Source organism: Pyrus communis, chromosome 6, assembly GCF_041283825.1.
Source record: "Pyrus communis isolate YQ-2024b chromosome 6, ASM4128382v1, whole genome shotgun sequence".
In the NCBI taxonomy this organism is placed as follows: Eukaryota; Viridiplantae; Streptophyta; class Magnoliopsida; order Rosales; family Rosaceae; genus Pyrus; species Pyrus communis.
The window spans coordinates 2,689,603-2,708,008 of NC_142570.1; the positions used below are offsets into that span (position 1 = coordinate 2,689,603).

The following is an 18,406-nucleotide window of genomic DNA, read 5'->3' on the forward strand; positions in this document are numbered from 1 at the left end:
AAAAAAAAAAACACACACACACACACACACAAAAATCACCAAAACACTGCGTTTTACATCCCCAGATCACCGGAAATTACAGTTTCTCGCCAGTTTCCATCTTCAAAGCCTACGATTTGCGACTCCGCGTCTTACCAAGTCTTTACCTTTGAATACTTCCCTTTCCCTCTTTCCCCACTCTTTAAAATCTCTCTTTCCTCTCTCTCTCTCTCTCTCTCTCTCTCTCTCTCAAAAGATCTGGCCTTTCGTGCGGAGCGTCAAACTTTTCCTTTCTGCGAGACAGTTGCCGCGATTTCTCAGGTACCCAAATCCTTCACTTTCAAACGATTTCTTGGATTCTGCTTCTGCTTTTCGATTATTTTCTGCTTTTTTTTCACATGGGTTGCCCTGTAGCTTCTCTGTTTTTGTCCCCTTTCTTGTCGTTATCTAACGGTCGACTTCTCTACTTTTAATTTCAAATTCCCAGTTCTGAAATTATCTACATGGGTTTTGTGATTTTCTTGTTTGGTTGCTGAGAAATGGAGGAAAACGCAAGTAAAATGGAATTTTGTGTTCTTTTGTTTGTGAAGTTTGGGGTTGTTTGAGTAATGAACAAGGTCAAGTCAACCAGAAATTGTTTATTTTTCTGGGATACCCATATGATGAAGTTGGAATTTGATTCTTTCTCTTGTATTTTCTTGGCAACCAAATTAAGCAAATGGGGTTGTTGGATTTGTGATTGAATATTGTAGATGCTATTGTTTTAGGTCTGATCTCGTTTTATTTTTTCGATTTTTCATATTAAAAGATTGTATGAATTTAGGAATTGGGCAACGTTTTCAATTTCTGTATGTTTTCTGTACAAGTTTGTGTTGCTTGATTTGGTCCTCATCATTCAATTGTGTTGTTTCTTCTCTGTGAAGTTTTGCAATGATAATGCTCTAGTGTACTTCTCCGAAATTGACCCCTTCTCTGTTTGAGCACCGATGCTTTTGTTATCTCACATATTGTTCTTGTTTGATTTTCCAGGATTGCTGTTGATCTCTGCGTAGATTTCTAATTACCATATTTTTTAGTTCTTCTAAGATCTTCAACGCGGCCCAAGCAAAGTGTGCACATTTTTTCCATCGAAAATGTTTGGTTTAAAGAAGTCTCCTTTGAAGGCTGCTAAACATATCACACTGAATCCTGTACATCCGGCATCCTCTGACTCAAACCCTTTTGAAGATGCACCAGTTGGACAGCGAGGACAGGAGAAGTCTTCTTCCTATGCATACAAGACTGTTTTGACTGAGAGGAACAAATACAAGAATGATTTCCGTGACACAGGAGGAGTAGAGAATCAATCAGTGGAAGAGTTGGAGAACTATGCAGTGTACAAGGCTGAGGAGACTACAAAAGCAGTCCACGGCTGCTTGAAGATTGCTGAAGAAATGAGGGAGGATGCTACCAAGACTTTGGTCATGTTGCATCAGCAAGGCGAACAAATCACTAGGACCCACATGGTTGCTGCAGACATCGATCAGGATCTTACTCGGGTATGTTATCAAATTAAAAATATGTACTTGATACATCAAGAATAAGTGCATGTAAAAGGATTGGACATGAAAGTATTATGTCCTTATAGTTTTATGGTGAACCATTGGAGTTCATCGTTTTTGTATTCTGTGAAATTTTGTTATTGCAAGTGACCTTGTTCGTACATGTATTGTCTGTTTTGTGTTTGTAATATGTCTGTTTGTCCTTTTGGTCTTGATTTCTGTCAGAACTTCTCCATTCCAAACCCCTGGCTCCTCCTGGAGAGAGTTTGATTATATCTTATGCAGACTTTTTTGCCTTCTTTGTGAACAATCGCTTCGATTTCTCTTCTCTTCACTAAGAATTATGCTTCTTTTAGATTTGCAGTCGGCTTTCAACAACTCCTATCGTTTTGTTACTGTTTCTTTTGGGATATACGATGATCTTCTTCAGCAAACTGAACAATTGAACTTGCTAATTTCAGGGTGAAAAGCTTCTGGGAAGTCTTGGGGGCATCTTCTCTAAGACTTGGAAGCCAAAGAGGACTCGCCCAATACGTGGCCCTCTCATTACAGGAGGTTAATTTTCTTTCTTTTTTAGTCCATGACTTATATGCTCCATCTTTATGTCCGTGGAAAAAGTAATAATGTTGTCAGTTTGCGTTGGAAAATAATAAAATTTTCATTTCAAAATTTGGAAAATGCAGACCATGCAGTCAGAATGGGCAGCCAGGAGGAGAGGGAGAAGTTGGGACTGAGACCAGAACCCAAGGGAAGATCTAATCCACGAACATTACCTGATGGACCAACCAGCACCCTACAGAAAGTCGAGGTTTGTATTTGTCATTAACTTGTTACTAATAATTGTATCTGTAGAAAACAAGAGAGGATATTAACCGGTTTTGTTTGCTTGCCATATGAAATGCTTTGTTCTTCCTCAAATCTTCTGGATGTCTAACCTTTTGTCTTAAACAGGTTGAGAAGTCAAAGCAAGATGATGGATTGTCCGATTTAAGTGATCTGTTGGGAGAGCTGAAGGGTATGGCCATTGATATGGGGTCTGAAATTGAGAGGTACGTTATAATGATTCCGATACACGGGCGTGCCTGCATGTTTCCAATCATTCTATACCTTTAACGTTTATTTGCTCATGATGCTGATGTAGAACTATGTGTAACTAGTTACTTCTGTAATACGTGCAGGCAAAGCAGATCTATTGACCATCTCTACGATGATGCTGATGTGTTAAACAGCCGTATTGGAGATGCAAATCTACGTGGTCGTCGCTTGCTCGGAAAGTAAAATGCAGGGTTGTAGATGCTTTCCTGGACAGACCAGATTGTATTTGCGTCTCCCTCCCCGTACTCCTCATTCTTTCGGATTGTATTTGCGGCTCCGTCTCATACCCCTAATTCTTTTCTCCCCCCATTCATTGATCTGGATGTACACACTTTCAAGTATCTGGATTTTGTATAAAACTTTGTTCGTCGAACGCGAGTTGGAAGATTAATTGATAAACGAGACATTTTCCTTTAAGATGCCTTTATCTTGCTTTCTGCATATAATTCAAGAGCTACACAAAGTAATGACCTTGCAAAGTAAAACAAACAGAAGTTGGGGGCTACACCAAGCAAGCAAGCAAATATGAGAGGTTTCTTATGGAATGGAAGCACTTTGCAATGGGACGTTGCTGGCTCGCTGTAGCGGTATTTCAAGCTAATTAGACATCAATACAACAAATTTCTAAGCTAATTATGAATTAATACGATGTTACCGTAGTAGTATTCCAAGCTAATTTTACATCGATACAAAGGTTTTCTAGCTGATTATGAATTAATAAGATGTTATTGTAATGGTATTCTGAATAAAGAGAAATTTTTATTGTGACTGAAACATGAGTGATATACCACGTGTTTTTATATATTACTCGTGTTCCGGTAACACTAAAAAAATCTCTCGTGAGTAATTTATGTAACTTTACACGTGTCACGAGTTGGTGGGTTTGAGTTTGAGGTCATGATGCTGGTCATCTTTGTGGGGTAGAGCTTGTACACGATGGCTTGCCTTTTAGCTACGTCCGGCTGGGTCTTGCCGTCGCAAAAGGCTGAAGAGAGATGAGACGGCTCGGAGAGGGACTTCTTGTCCTTTCGGTCGTTTATGGTAATTTCGATTTTAGAGTAATTTGAATGAGATCGTTTTCGGATCTTCTTTGTGAGGATTTTAAGAATTCTTTAATCATATCCATTCGTCATATATCATGCTATCAGAAATCATTTTAAATTTTATATTTAAAATTAAACACAAATAATACTTTATGAAAACTGACAGCACGATTTATGACAAACAGACACGATTAAAGGTTCCCCTGGATCCTCACAAAGAGGATCCGGAGAGGATCATCATTCGAGTAATTTAGACTAAGCTTTTAGCTAAAATGATTTCTGAGATTGACATAACTCTTCACTTTGGTCATTGAGATTGAAAATTGATAGAAGTGATACTGAGTTAGTTAACCGCCAATCATTTTGGTCATTCCGTGAAAATCTCCATTAATTGAAGGACCAAAATGAATAACGGTGGACCCACTACTATCAAAATCTTAATGGCCAAAGTGAATAGTTACACCAATCTCACACAATTTTAGCTAAAATACCTTTAGACTATCACCCTGAGTTATTCGGTACAACAATTCACCTGCCTTTTGCACTTAGGTTCGAATTCCACTTCTCATGAATTAGAGTATTCCAATGATGCAACAATAATAGAACATAATTAAAACAGAGCATTATAAACACAGGTAACTTACTATAAACTCACGAATTGAATAGGAAAGAATACAAGATTAAGAATACGAAACATCACTTTTTACAAAGACTATTTCCCTTATTCTTCCACATGAAATACGTGCTGAGAATATGAAATCTTTGGCGGGTTTTACCTTCCACTCACTCCTCACAATCTTCGCCATTTGGATCAAAAGAATTGCAGATGATCACAGGACAAAAATTAACTGGAGGTGCGTGAAAGGTAAACATAGGTGGGTCGTTAACACCGCCCCTGTTTTATTGCACAAAATTTACAATTTCCATTGGCCCCCAAATTCCTGCAATTTTTAGGTGTATGCTACCTAACAACCAAATATAAGTAATGGTTTGGTTGAGTACACAAAAATCATAGACACGCTTGCGCATCAAAGAAAGGTAACACCACGAACTTGATGGACAACGGGGAGATTCTTAACGGAGCTTTCATGTCAACACGAGAGGGTTCCAATTCTGGGATGTTTCCGTCCTTGGTAATCTCCAATGGAGCTCCGTTGTGAACCATGGTTTTGCTTTTGACGTCCCCATCTTTCGGTGTCAAATGGTATTCTTCTCTGTAAATTGCTTCGTCTAATGCTTTGCGTCCAACCCATGACACCGTTCTCTTCAGGCCGCGCTTGAAATTACTCTCTTTGCCAGCGTTTCTTGCTTGAGCACCCAAATCGGTGTCCAAAACATTTTCAATATTGACAATGAAATTAGTCTCATTGCTTAGATTGATAAGGAGCAGAGTTATACCCGCCTGCAACAATACCGTGAAAATAATCATAAACTACGAAGAATAAGATCAATGTATTCACTTGTTATGTATTATGTAGAAGTTGAAATGCTGCTAGGACTTACTCTTCCTCTTGTACAATGGGCATAAGTGCGTAAATCTGCTGAACCATTGTTGTCGGCACTAAGAACTCCTCGTCCCATAAGCCGATGCCATAGAAGTGCACTATTCAGTATTCAGAAAACAAATCAGAGAAAACAAAATTCAGGGCTCTATTGTATCAAGTAAAAGAAAATCCTTCTTCAATACTCCCGCCTATGCTTTACCTGTAGTAATCTGGGTTAGGAACAAATGAGGTTCTGTTGAGAAGGCCGTAGTTCCCGCCAACTAGAGACTGCCTGCAATATACTCTGGTATTGTACTTTGCAGACATTCCGAGCTGATCCAAGTACCTAAAGTTCATATGTAATATTTATTCTGGTTAGTTGATTAAACAAAATTACAGTCACCAAAGGCGAATAGCTCCTTTCTGCAATCAAAAGCTTGCAATGGCAAAGACACGATGTTGCAAGTAATGTGGCAATCAAGATTATTACCAAAAGCTGTTCACATATGTGTCAGACACATTACGACCACCGCTGTTATAGGCCCCTCCAGATTCACCAACCCATATAGAAGCCCAAGGACCGTTCTTTTTCACAGTTTGTTCAAGATCATGGAATGACCCATATGCACGGTCGAGGTAATGGGGATCCAATATTTTTTTCACCAACATGGGATCAACACCTGACAATAGAACAAAATACAGTCTAAGCATATATTATACAATTATAAACTGCACATTTATTAAAAGTTTAACACGCTAATTTACCTGCACCCAAATTGTAGAGATGCTGAGAGATGATATCGACTGTGCCAGAACCAGAAACCTGAAGAAGCCTGGCAAACCACGATTGGTCAAAGAATCCTCCAGGCGCCATAAGTGCAGGTTTAGCAACGGACTCATTGTACAGATGGTTGATGATGCGTTTAAGCTTGATCAAATCTCTTCCGTATTGTCCAGCTCCAACACTAGCTTCAACACCACTACCACTGAGCTCATTTCCTACAGCAAAATAAACAAAAGCTTAAGTGAAGCAAAACACCGAACGATGGGGAATAAAACAAGATTTGTCTATAGTTTCATACCAAATTCCCATGAATCTATCTGGTATCTCTTTGAGACGGTGTACTTAATAAAATCATAAGCATTGCTAGAGTCCCAGTCTCCTACCCAAACTCCCCCGCCTTTGTGGTGCCTCCCCAACAGTGCATTCAAGCTAAATGTGACGATGGACCTAAAAAGGCAAGATAAAAATCACAGATAAGACCACAAGTAAGCACGGAAGAAGACCCGGCTTTTCTTGTCTTCAAATATTTGGCTGGTTGTGGTGGAGGTTGATAACTTGAATCTTACCTTGTTTTGCTGAAAAATTGGTTCAGCTCATCCCATCTACTCATGGTTAAACATCCTCTAGAAAAACCGAACAAGCCACCTTTCATCTTTCTGAAAGGATGGCAAGGATATTTCAAATTTCCAACATCGTACAACAGTTGGTCTTCCAAGGAACCTCCAATTCTGATTCTCAACTGATTGAAAGCTATCAAACCACCAGTATAGAAGAGTAATTCAACAAAATGTTATTCTAACAAATATAACTAGAAGACTCTATCTGTTCCAACTGACGTGAAAGTCTAATTCAAAAACTAGTATTCTGTCAAGGATGCGAACTTATTAACACAAACAGACAAACCTTGGATTGACTTGGCTAGCAAAGGATGAGATAAGTTCTGGAGAAAAGCAAACAACATTAAGTTTTAGTTTAACTTCAAACTGCCTTTCTTACTATTTGACATGCAGGGAAAATAGAAAAAAAAAAACCATACAGAGGTATCTCCGACTGTTTACCAAATTTAATGCGGATGCATTTCCCCATGGACACTGGCCGTAGTCACACTTTTCATGGTTCCACCAATCAATAGTGGCACAGACAAAGTTATTGTCAACTCGTGCAACAGCTAAAATGCCGTTAACCACAACCTTAACATTTTCAACATTGTTAGTTTTCCCAAAATCTTGAGCTAAAATTGCAGGGAGAGAAACCAGAAAGAGGACGAAGGAGAGATGGAATTCCATTGGAAATTCAGTCACAGCAGTCTCGCCACCAGCTCAGCCAATTTAAATTAACTGCAACAGGAGAAAGATAAACCTTTGAGAAGCAGAGATTGTGTCATGCCACCACTTGACATGTTCCTAAAATACATGATTCTCCGCTGCTATATATCTTAAAAATCCCAGAAGCAAAAACTTCTGATACAAAAATATCATTGTAAGCAAAAAAGTATCATCGAAAACTGCAAAAGAGAAAGAAAGGCATCATCTTTCGGACGAGAAAGTAAAGGTAGTTTATACATTCCTGTTTTCTCGTAAAAAGAGATTTCGGGTTCTGAGGAAGATCCAGTGACAGTTAGTTCACTGGTAGTTCCAATTTCTTGTGTATATACATTAATTTGTGAATCAGAACACTACCAAAGCCAATTCAAACTAGTGGATGGTAAATATATGCTTGACAATGGTTGCATTGCCATAAATGAACTTTTATTCGGATTAATTGTTGTTAACTGCTGCAAAAGCAACGCACCAACATTTGAAAGTTGCATTAGGTGAAGAGAAGGGAATCGATTACCAAATTCAGATCTCAAATTCAAGCTATTACATCAAGGCACTGATATATGTACACATACACACACACACACACACACATATGAAGAAGAAGGGCATTTCACCGACAAAATTCAACACAAATATACACAACCCTATTGAGAATTATCACAACCAAAACCAAAAAAAGCAGCTTTTCCTTGGAGAGTTCAGATTTCAAGGACAACCAGCATGTGAAGAACTAATATTTGATCATAACAAGGCAAACCCTTGTCAAAATCAAGCTCAAAGATTGAAAATTTACCATCAACGACGCCATTGATGAAGCTGGAGCTGGAAGCAAAAGCACATCAATTCTGTGATGCTTTGCAGCTAATCAAACGAGCTATCTCTGTCCCCACCCGGAGTTGTTGGCAGCCGATTCAAGGACATGGAAACTTCGTTGGGTGAGATGGGTCCGTCTTGGATAATTGGAATTCAGCTAAAAGTCTTAGATTAAGCTGCATACGAACTGTTCATATCATGTGATGCCATGGCACACTGTCGCTGTGTACAGTCGGCAAAAAGACAAAGAATACAGAGATTAGATGATGGGAGTAGATCAAGAGTTACGTATAATTTTAGAGGAAAGGTTATGATCGTACAGAGTTAACGATAATTAATTACTAAATACTAATTAGAGGTGAAAGTGAGAGTTTTGGTTGGATTTGCGTGCAATTTTTATTGGCAGATACTCCTCTCAGTCTGTTGAGCTTATCTTTGTTTATTAGCAGATATTCTGGAAGGTAGTTTTTCTTTTTCCTTTTTAATTTTTCTTGAGAAGCGTAAACTTTACCCGTAAGTAATGCCACCACAAAATGTTCTCCTCCTAGAATAAAGGTTTTTGCTTTTGTTTTAGGGAATGTTTTTAAGTTTTTATGATTTTGATGTGTTTGATCCAAGTTAGGTTATTTTAGGATTTGTTGATGCATAAAATTAGTGAGATTTTGAAACAGCGTAAAGTTTCAAGTTTGTGATATTCGCGAGGTTATTTTGGTCACCTAATGAAGATGATATGTAAGAGATAGAGATAGAAAACAAACGCAAGATGAGTTCTCATTAATAGTGAAGGGTTTACATAATACAATGGTTTAAGCATAATCTCATTGGTGAGTTCTAATTGTAGGAGAATGATCTCCTTTATAGTTGCGGAAAGTTTCTGGCTTCTGTCCGCAATCGATGTAAAACTCTAGGAGCCTTCTTATGATGTTGACACGTGTCTTGTTATGATTAGCCTTCTGGTTGAAGAGAAACTTTTGTGCTTCAGCATGGATGCCTTAGCATGACTCCTTCAGTGGGTCCTTGAATATGTGAAGTTGACCGATACTCGGTAATTTCGAAATTAAGCATTTTAGTAGAAAGCACGTTGAAAATTTTTAATAAAAATCTAAGCGCTTCTTCGAAAAGTGCTCGGGAGTGCTTTGTGAGGATTAAGCATTTGACACGTGCTTTTCTAGAAGCGTTTTTATGCTAAACGTAATTAGAAATGCTCTATCTTTATGTTGATTTAAGAAAATGATAAACTCTTACGCGTTTTAATTTCTCACACACACGTATTTCATCATGCCTACTGTTTATTGTTTGAGAAAGTAAATGAAGTGTGTGAAAATAACCTCCAATTGATTTAATATTTGATATGCTCTTTTTATTTATTTATTATCAGAAGCCATATTCAACACTAACCTACACTATAAAAGCTTGGATTGAACTCATTTTCTTATGTAGGTAGTTTGAATTCCATTAAATTAGGGACAATGAATTTGATTTTACTTTTCCCGGTTCTCCAAGTCAAATAAATCCAAAGATAGTGTGATGTCTGTTGGAGCTGCAGCCCTACTAGACATTGTGATATTGTGGTCATGCGATGCGAACGTCAGGAAAGGCGGCAGTGGCGGCGATATTTCTTCTTCTTCACCACCACCACTACGACCACCATCAACCGCCACTAGTCGTCTTGTTGGTCCTCCACAACTCGAGAATTACTGCCATTGAAATGGCCAAGTGCGAGTTTGTGAGCGGTTTGGACTCCGGGGAAGCTTGTGAGGACCAGTTTAATGATCTTGAGAAAGTGTTTGATTTGATTCCAGAAGTAGCCGTGAACGAGAATTTGAAGCCAGAGCAGATGATCAAGGTGTTTGTGCTCACTCCACACCAAAACTACTCCGGCAACCATAAGTGTTGCTGAGAGAGTGATTGCGAGGCAATACACAGAAAGTTTAAGGACAAAGGGTGCGGCGAGCTCGACAAAACAAGGCGGGGTCATGTTGCAGGGCAACAGTAACAACTTAGTCAAGTGTTTCTCGCACAATGACGGAGATAGTGGCCGAGAACATTGTAGGAATGTGAGTATGTTTTCACACGGTTTAGTTATCGTGGATTAACATAAAGAAGTCTCAATATGTTTATAAGTGTGAATCCTATTTGGTTTTGGATTAGAGCTTTGTTTTGGGACATGAGTTTAGTACTCATGATTATACAAGGATTTAGTTTCATATTGATGATCCTATAGAGACTGTAGATGAAGAAGTTCAACCACAAAGTGATCAACCTGTGCAGCAACCATTGAGACAGTCAATGAGAACTAGAAAACCTGTGATTTCCAATGATTAAGTGTATCTTTAAGAAACTAAATATGACTTTGGGGAAATTGATGATCCATTAACGTTTCCACAAGCAATGTCAAGTCCTCACGCAGCCTTATGGAAGAAAGCCATCGAGGAGGAACTAGAATCTATGTCTAAAAACAATGTTTGGACATTGGTAAATTCTGATTCAAGCATCAAACCAATAGGTTGTAAATGGGTCTATAAGACCAAGAGAGATGCCGAAGGCAAAATAGAAAGATACAAGGCTAGGTTGGTGGCAAATGGATTTACACAGAGAGAAGGAATTGATTTATGTGGCACTTTCTCTCCAGTCTCTTCAAAAGATTCTATGAGAGTAATCATGGCTTTAACAGCCTACTTTGACTTGGAATTACATCAGATGGATGTCAAAACAGCTTTTCTCAATGGAGAATTAGAGGAAGACATTTACATGCGACAACCAACTAGATTTGTTGAAAGGGGGAAGGATAACATGGTCTGCAAACTGAATAAATCTATTTATGGACTTAAACAGGCTAGTAGGCAATGGTATCTTAAGTTTGATAGAGTGGTGACAGCACATGGATTCAAAGAGAACAAGCTAGATGATTGTATATATTACAAGTTCAAGGGTACTAAATTTCTTTTTCTGGTGCTATATGTTGATGACATATTGATAGCAAGTTCAAATTTGCAGTTGTTACAAGAAACCAAGAAAATGCTCAGTGCCAATTTTGAAATGAAAGATATGGGGGAAGCTCACTATGTACTTGGCATAGAGATAGTCAGAGATAGAAAAATGAAGCTTCTGGGACTTTCACAAAAGGGGTATATTGAGAGAGTCTTGACTAGGTTCAATATGGAGCATTGCAATTGTGCTGATGTTCCTATGAATAAGGGTGACAAATTCTCTCGACAACAAAGTCCAAAGAATGAGTTAGAGAAAGAAAAGATGAAGATGAAGTCATATGCCTCTCTAGTAGGTAGTTTAATGTATGCTAATATTTGCACAAGGCCCAATCTAGCATTTATAGTTGGCTTACTTGGGAGATTTCAATCAAATCTAGGTGAGGCACATTGGGTGGCTGCAAAGAAAGTTTTGAGGTACCTACAGAGAACAAAAGATTACTTGTTGGTATATGGAAGAGAGAATACACTAGAAGCAGTCGGATACACAAATTCGGACTTAGCTGGGGACATGGATGAAAGGAAATCGACTGGGGGATATATTTTTATGCTGAATGGAGATGCTGTCTCATGGAAAAGTGCTAAACAATCCATAATCTCTACTTCTACCATGGAAGCAGAATTCATAGCATGTTTTGAAGGTATGAAGCAAGCAGTGTGGCTTAAAAACTTCATTAGTGAATTGAAGGTTGTTGATTCAGTTCAGAAACCATTGAGAATGTTTTGTGATAATAATTCAGTCGTGTTTTTCTCAAAGAACAATAAAAGGACTTCGACTTTTAGGCTAATGGATGTGAAGTTTCTTAAAGTTAGAGAGAAAGTAAAAGAAGGTGCCATTGTTGTGGAACATTTGTCCACAGATAAGATGATTGTTGATCCACTAACAAAAGCCTTGCCTAATGGGATTTTTAAAGCACATGTTTCTCATATGGGAGTTGTCGATGCTTTTGATAAGTGGGAGTAGTTGATATTGTCAAGCTTCTGGAAGATAGCTTTAGGATGCTTTTTCATGAAGAAGTGTGTTGCAGCAATGTTTTCTGGAGGCTAGGTATTTTGGTTTATCTAGTTAGATTTGTTTGCATTTTAGAAGTTAGTTGAGGTTTTCTTTTGGTTCAATTAGTTCAGATAAATCTGTGATTAGTTGTTCGTAGGAAACATTGTGATAATTCAATAAAAGCTCTTGAGTCAATTTTTGTTTTTGACAAAGCTATTGTGAGAATTATAATCAGTTGTTCTTTTGGTGAATGACTAAAAAACTTATGTTGTATTTTGGGCAATATGAGTGGGAGTAAACTTTTGGTTTGCTCGTATGCAGAGTCACTTTTCTGTGAACATGTGTTAGACTTTGTGATTTATAAGTTGATTCTGCACATTGTATTGTAGAGGAGATTATGAGTTCATTGCCTTGGCACATGTTTTTAGTTGTGTGCTTTACTTGAGAAACATTGTTGTGAGACTTATGTGATAATTTTATGTTAATACTTTACCCTTTTTGAATCATACTCAAGTGGGAGAATGTAGGAATGTGATTATGTTTTCACATGATTTAGTTATTGTGGATTAACATAAAGAAGTCTCAATATGTTTATAAGAGTGAATCCTATTTGGTTTTGGATTAGAGCTCTGTTTTGGGACATGAGTATAGTACTCATGATTATACAAGGATTTAGTTTCATATTCCTTGTAGGATTGTTATAGGCAGTCCGGAACTTGTAGTATAAAATCACAATCCGTGCTCTCACAAAGGTATTGCTCATATTGTTCCAATAGCCTATAAGTTGGAGAGTATTGTGCTTTGCAAGGAGAAGAAGGTTGTGTGCAGTTTACATATCGCCTCTACATCCACAAACATGTCTGCATGTATGCTTTGATCAACATGTTTTGTATCAAATTTGCTTCTTGTTTACACAGTTCAAGATTTGTGATTTACTTGATCAATCCATGTGTTCCTAGTGATTATATTGAATACTTGTTTACTCTTACAAACATGTCATCGAAACAGCCATCTCCGACGAAAGTATCAAAATCCAGTTGTGGTGGACTGAACGAGTAGCACTGAAGAATGATCACATATGGTTTCGATTGACCAATTTTAAATTTATTTGTTTTCTTTCGAAAGTGAAACTATCGGTGATAAATTGTTTACTGATTTTGTTCTATCGTTTTGTTTTGACTTTCAAGTTAACCTCCCGAGAGGTAAGATGGTGACCCGAATTATAGGCTGTTACACGACCTGGATACGAAAGGAAGAAGCAGAACAAGCAGTCTGATTTCACTGATGAGCCTGATGACGATGACGAGGATGCTGATCGGTTTGTAACCAATGCTGCAGAGTGTTGCACTCCCAAACACTATGAGGACAACCACCACGCCAGCCCCATTTTTCTCCGCGGAAGCATTGCGAGGAGGCTTTGCTCATAGTGAATCTTTTGTTCTACTTCTTGAATATGATTCAGTTCGTATCATGTAAATGTATTATTTGAAATTTTTTGATGTCTTTGGATTTGGATGATTTATGGGCTAATTTAAATTAAAAAAGTATGGTATAGTAGTAAATTTGATTTCAAAACTTTAGGAAGGAAAAGGAAAACTCCTTGGTGCTCAAGCAAATTTGATTTCAAGGAAACCTTCTTGTCGGAGATGAAGAAACCAGTGTCATTACTGCAAATGTGTCTCAGGAGGAACTTGAACCTGAACTGCATCCAACTGATCATGGTCGCATCATCGTCGTCGTCATCGTCTCCTTTTTATTTTCCCTTATAAGTTGCAGATTATGAGCTTCTTAGTCATTAATTTAATCACTTTTGGTCATAGAATCTTTATTAGTGGTGCAACTAATCCAAGATGTGTCACATTTGCACTGTGTTTCATCCAAAAAAGGGAAATAATGATGCATATTAATTAAAATTACAACAATATAATCAGCTTCGTCTTCCCATTGCGCCACTGCTCTTCTCATCGGTTTTCATGGGCGCGAGCGGAAACTGACTGAACCAACGCTTCAGCAAACGGGCAAACGGGCTGCAACCGAGAAGGCTTCCCTTGTTTCCACGACAGTTTGACAATAACAAACTACAAAGTACAATATAATTACATCAAGCTTTATTAACACTAATCTATTAGTCACTAATTACATAAGATTTAGAAACCTCAGTTGACATCCGCAGCTGACGAAGAAGATAGATATTTCAATATGATTGGCACACGATATATCATTATACAAATAGTGGGATACGTGTTAAAAAGTTAATAGCTAAAATAAAATTTTCCACCACTTACATAAAACCACGTGGTGTACCATTCCCGTCACAATGAAAAATTTCTCGACGAAGAAAATATGAAACTTTCAATAACAGGATACAGAGGCTTGGTCTCAACCCCATGATAACCTCCTCCAACAAAATGCCCCGCCACTTCCACACCCTTTCCCTCCAACATCTTCACCACCCCCATCTGACGGTCAACCAGTAAGTCCCCATCACATCCAATCAACAAAACCCTAAATCCAACCGCCTTCAATTGATCCAACTTCTTAATCAAACCATCCCCACCATCGGATCGCAATACTCGTGGTCACGGTCAACCCCAACAGGCAACCACAGCTCCCACATTATACCGCTACCACTCAGCGGCAACTTGGGTTACTGATAGGTTTCGAGCTAGGATTGACACAAACAGGACCAATTCTAATGGATTCAACCGTTAGCAAAGCAGCTGTTAAGATTTATCCTGAATACTAAATTTTCGTACGTACTGTCAGGTCCTTCATAATTGAAGAAGTTTACGCTAGGATTACCAAGTGCTTGAAAAGTTGAAAACCCCAAAAACAAGCAAACACAGATGCTTCTCAATGTTTGAGAATGAAGTAACCCTAAACCCAATAACACACATCTACTACTTCTCCAATTAACTTCCAACCTTTGATTCATTGATTTAATTATATTTTAAGCTGCTGTTGCTTGGTTAGTCTGGTGGGCCAGCAGAACCCATTGTTGTTATACCATTCTCATCCAACTGAGATTTTTCAGTGTGCCGGGAATAAGGTCCGGCACATTAAGTGTCATAATATAAGTGGTTGGATATCTTGTATACTTGAAAAAAATCTCTAACCACTTGTATTATGACACTTGGTGTACTGTAACGTGTTACCGGCACGCTGAAAACTTCTCCATCCAATAGAATAAGGACAGCTAGCTGCATGGAATGAGAATATGCTGCGATTGGTGAGTCCATTAATCTTGGATTTCCATTCCATTTCCATTCATCAAACTTCAAGATCACTACTGCATCTTCAATATAGAAAAGTGATTTGTGCGTACCCTTTTACTTCACCACGCGTTTATGTTCATTATTAGTATTCAAACTGAAGAAATGAAAAGATATAAATAAAGAAGGATGTGCAGAAGAAGAAAAAGGGAATGAGGAAATCACTTTTCTGAATATGATATAACATTATGAAGGAAAAAGAAGACCATATAAATGAAAGTGGAAGAAACTTGCTAGTTTAGGTTTTTGTACAAGTACTTTTGTGTTGTATTCGGGTAATATCCTTTGCTTCCTTGTCCATGGATTCATGCAAACTGCAAAGCATAACTTTTTCTTTGCTTTGCTTCCATGTCTCTCCCTGTTGGTGACCAAAATTCTGATATAAGTAATAGTATCACAGCCTTTGCTTGTAGTTTTCTTGGCAACCAAACAGTAATCTACTCGTAAACCAGGAAGTTCGAGAGCTAGGAATCAAAGACAGAGGTTTCTACAGAAAGAAAGCGGCTGCCAACAAACGGAATCTGTATAGCTAGGTACTAATTTGCATACTCTTCTACTATATTTCCTTATATGTATGCAGTTAAACTTGACATATGTTTGTCGAAAATATATTTCATGTAACTGAAAACAGAACGTTTGTTCAATTATGTGGCTGTTTATTGGAACACAGAAAACTAAAGTTACATGAATACTAAAGAAACTCTTAATGAAATTTTTTTGGTGGATAACAGGGGCAAAACTGGTTCCCGGGCCTGTTGAAAATGAGTCATTATTCTGATGCACAAGATATCGAGCTTGCAACTGCCGTTGCATCAGCTGCGTTCGCCATTCACTCCAATGAAGAACCTAAATTACAGCATCGAAAAGGGACGAGGGAAAGCATTCCGATCCCAAGGACCAAGAGTTTGCAGGACATGAGGACTGGGCGACCAAACAAGGAAACAAGGAATAATGGTACTTGACTGCATACATCATTAATTTTTTTTGTGATAATATGTTTCAGAGAATTAACAGGTTGTATACATAGTAGATGAAGTTTCAAGGAAAAAGTCAATGGATCAAAGAGAACTTCCATCTAGTTACCCTAATCGGGCATCCTCTTCAAGACCTTCGACTCCTGGAAATGGATACCAGAACCAAAGGGGAAGTTCAGTCGGACGTAATGTTGTGGAAACAAAACCAGATGCTTGGGAGAGTGCCCAGATGAAGAAGATTCAGAAGCGGTAAAGACTAATTGCTTTATCTTTATGTTAAGGAAACGATTTCTGCACACCCCTTTTCCCCTTTTACACGTCCTTACTATTTATAACCCTTGATTCTGAGGGGAAAAGGCATGTGTGGAAGTCACTTGATAGAAGACGAATACAGTTTCTTCCTTTTGAAATGGTAAATTATACTATTCAGGTATGAGAAAGTGAAGGCTACAATTGTTGCTTGGGAAAATGAGAAGAAAATGCAAGCAAAAGCTAAGATGGAGAGGAGAAAGGTACGTTGCAATGATTGTTTTTTTTTTTAATTCAAAGTTTGAGGAACGCCAATGAAGAAGATCGCTGAAATAATGTGTTGATTGCAGAATGAAATTGAGCAGAGAAGAGCAAGAAACATGCAGCATTACCAAATTAAGCAAGCAAGAATTGACCAGATAGCAGGAGGAGCGAGGGCACAAGCGGAAGAGAAACGAAGAAATGAAGAGTCAAAAGTGAAAGAAAAGGCGAAAAGGATTAGATCAACAGGCAAGGCTCCTGCTACATGTTTCTGCTTCACTTGTAACTAGAAAGTTAATCGGCCACTTGATCTTCTGTTCTGCTGATAATCTGTGTATATTAACTACAATACGGGCATCGATCCTAACTTATTTTAATTTGTACATGATGTATAACATTAGTTGTTTGTTGAATCTGTTCATCCAATAAAACTATATATGGCTCTTTCGATTCAAAGACTCGGCACGAAGAAGTAGGTACCGGTTCAACCATAAAGCTGCTACTTCCTCTCGAAAGCTCAAACATTACATAGAAATCTTTGTTACAATTTTGCCTCTATAGGTATGGAAAGTACTGAGGCAAACTCAGTGTGAATAAAGAGGAAAGAATAAGGTCCAAGATTTTGATTTGGATCGATGCGAGTCACGCGACATGGAAGTAACGCTTCCCTCATTTTGAGGGCAAGGGCACGACAGCTGGTCCATCTTATTGATGGATGAAATTACCCTAAACTCTAAACCAGAAACCCAAAAATTACCTCGACCGCAAGATAGCTGCATCCGCCAAAACGACATTGTTTCCAACAGCTACCTCCTCGTCACACCTTCCCCTCATACTTTGGACAGTTATTTTGTGTGCCCCTAATATGTTCATCAAGTACTGCAGCAAAAGTAATTTGTTAGTAATCTGGTCCGGAAATCATTTCAATAATTTATACGACACAACATTAGCTTCAGTCTGTCTATCTGTGCATCACATGCTAGCTGCGGCCTCTTCACGCGGAGCATTTTTGTGAACTTAAGCCAGACTTATCAAGAGGCTGGAAGCCAACCAATTTCGAGTTTTCTAGTTTTCGCCACCCTAGCTAGCGTCGCCCCTTCATGTAAGTCTCTCTCATGGTTAAGCATGACTAACTTTAAGTGGACCTGAATGTGAAATCAAATCACCATCACAAGGCAAGCTCTGTCTGCTAATAGAGCTTAATGATTCGGGAAATTCAAGAGGATAAAGAGAAGGTGTTCCTGGAGATGGAGCAAAGTGTCCCCAGTTGCCATGGTTATGTTAGACATAAAACAAAATGTGGCCTTATTTGTCAAGCTAATCACTCATCTAGGCTACTCTAGCTAGCTAGTAGAGTGTCAGAAACCAGATCATCGATGAGATGGAGAGAAAATGAAAGACGTTGCTTGTCCAAATTCGACCAGTTAATGGCCCTAAGTCCGAATCCCCGTACACATTGATTATCTGTAGTTTAAAATATCGTCTTGTCAAAAAAAATGAATTTTAGTTGCCATGAATTTAGGTCAAATCTGAATAAATCATGTGCAAGGCTCCTATGTTTTAGCCCACATATATAACTCTAGAAAAATATGCACCAAATTCTTCAGC

General features: G+C 38.3%; 3 protein-coding genes and 1 long non-coding RNA gene across 8 annotated transcripts; 2 read left to right on the forward strand and 2 right to left on the reverse strand.

The window, feature by feature from the left end:
- Positions 1-3,032, forward strand: LOC137711123 (SNAP25 homologous protein SNAP33). 2 transcript variants are annotated; one of them, XM_068450329.2, is made up of 6 exons: positions 1-300; positions 1,009-1,517; positions 1,982-2,075; positions 2,204-2,328; positions 2,472-2,569; positions 2,699-3,032. In XM_068450329.2, the coding sequence occupies exons 2-6, from the start codon at positions 1,113-1,115 to the stop codon at positions 2,796-2,798; spliced, it is 822 nt and encodes a 273-aa protein (XP_068306430.2). In that variant the 5' UTR covers positions 1-300; positions 1,009-1,112; the 3' UTR covers positions 2,799-3,032. The 2 variants fall into 2 exon arrangements, with proteins under 2 accessions (XP_068306430.2, XP_068306431.2); XM_068450330.2 differs by lacking the exon at positions 1-300 and adding an exon at positions 457-596.
- Positions 3,033-4,298: 1,266 nt separating this feature from the next.
- On the reverse strand, positions 4,299-8,476 carry LOC137710364 (heparanase-like protein 1). 2 transcript variants are annotated; one of them, XM_068449318.2, is made up of 10 exons: positions 8,042-8,476; positions 6,985-7,263; positions 6,830-6,866; positions 6,493-6,676; positions 6,225-6,373; positions 5,908-6,141; positions 5,633-5,822; positions 5,363-5,488; positions 5,162-5,261; positions 4,299-5,060 (listed from the first exon to the last, which is right to left on the reverse strand). In XM_068449318.2, exons 2-10 carry the CDS (start codon positions 7,210-7,212, stop codon positions 4,668-4,670), a joined length of 1,641 nt encoding a protein of 546 aa, XP_068305419.2. In that variant the 5' UTR covers positions 7,213-7,263; positions 8,042-8,476; the 3' UTR covers positions 4,299-4,667. The 2 variants fall into 2 exon arrangements, with proteins under 2 accessions (XP_068305419.2, XP_088551526.1); XM_088695400.1 differs by having other exon boundaries at positions 6,985-7,285; positions 8,042-8,144.
- A 5,365-nt stretch (positions 8,477-13,841) lies between these two features.
- LOC148696115 (uncharacterized) lies at positions 13,842-17,912 on the reverse strand. Of its 2 annotated transcripts, none has more exons than XR_015963337.1 (3): positions 17,775-17,912; positions 17,556-17,677; positions 13,842-14,120 (listed from the first exon to the last, which is right to left on the reverse strand). It is a non-coding gene; the product is annotated as an uncharacterized LOC148696115 (long non-coding RNA). The 2 variants fall into 2 exon arrangements; XR_015963336.1 differs by having other exon boundaries at positions 17,744-17,877.
- LOC137709799 (uncharacterized) lies at positions 15,306-17,254 on the forward strand. Of its 2 annotated transcripts, none has more exons than XM_088695401.1 (5): positions 15,306-15,847; positions 16,046-16,268; positions 16,342-16,537; positions 16,719-16,800; positions 16,888-17,254. In XM_088695401.1, exons 2-5 carry the CDS (start codon positions 16,076-16,078, stop codon positions 17,086-17,088), a joined length of 672 nt encoding a protein of 223 aa, XP_088551527.1. In that variant the 5' UTR covers positions 15,306-15,847; positions 16,046-16,075; the 3' UTR covers positions 17,089-17,254. The 2 variants fall into 2 exon arrangements, with proteins under 2 accessions (XP_088551527.1, XP_068304883.2); XM_068448782.2 differs by having other exon boundaries at positions 15,310-15,847; positions 16,345-16,537.
- Positions 17,913-18,406: the final 494 nt, after the last annotated feature.

Bases quoted from the DNA above. Each gene is read 5' to 3' on its own strand.
- LOC137711123 (XM_068450329.2), top strand. From the start codon at position 1,113: ATGTTTGGTTTAAAGAAGTCTCCTTTGAAGGCTGCTAAACATATCACA. The intron at 1,518-1,981 runs GTATGTTATCAA...TGCTAATTTCAG, and splicing joins TCGATCAGGATCTTACTCGG to GGTGAAAAGCTTCTGGGAAG. The intron at 2,076-2,203 runs GTTAATTTTCTT...TGGAAAATGCAG, and splicing joins TGGCCCTCTCATTACAGGAG to ACCATGCAGTCAGAATGGGC.
- LOC137710364 (XM_068449318.2), bottom strand. From the start codon at position 7,212: ATGGAATTCCATCTCTCCTTCGTCCTCTTTCTGGTTTCTCTCCCTGCA. The intron at 6,677-6,829 runs GTTTGTCTGTTT...GTGGTTTGATAG, and splicing joins GCTAGCCAAGTCAATCCAAG to CTTTCAATCAGTTGAGAATC. The intron at 5,489-5,632 runs GTAATAATCTTG...TATGAACTTTAG, and splicing joins ACATATGTGAACAGCTTTTG to GTACTTGGATCAGCTCGGAA.
- LOC137709799 (XM_088695401.1), top strand. From the start codon at position 16,076: ATGAGTCATTATTCTGATGCACAAGATATCGAGCTTGCAACTGCCGTT. The intron at 16,269-16,341 runs GTACTTGACTGC...TTGTATACATAG, and splicing joins CAAGGAAACAAGGAATAATG to TAGATGAAGTTTCAAGGAAA. The intron at 16,801-16,887 runs GTACGTTGCAAT...TGTTGATTGCAG, and splicing joins CTAAGATGGAGAGGAGAAAG to AATGAAATTGAGCAGAGAAG.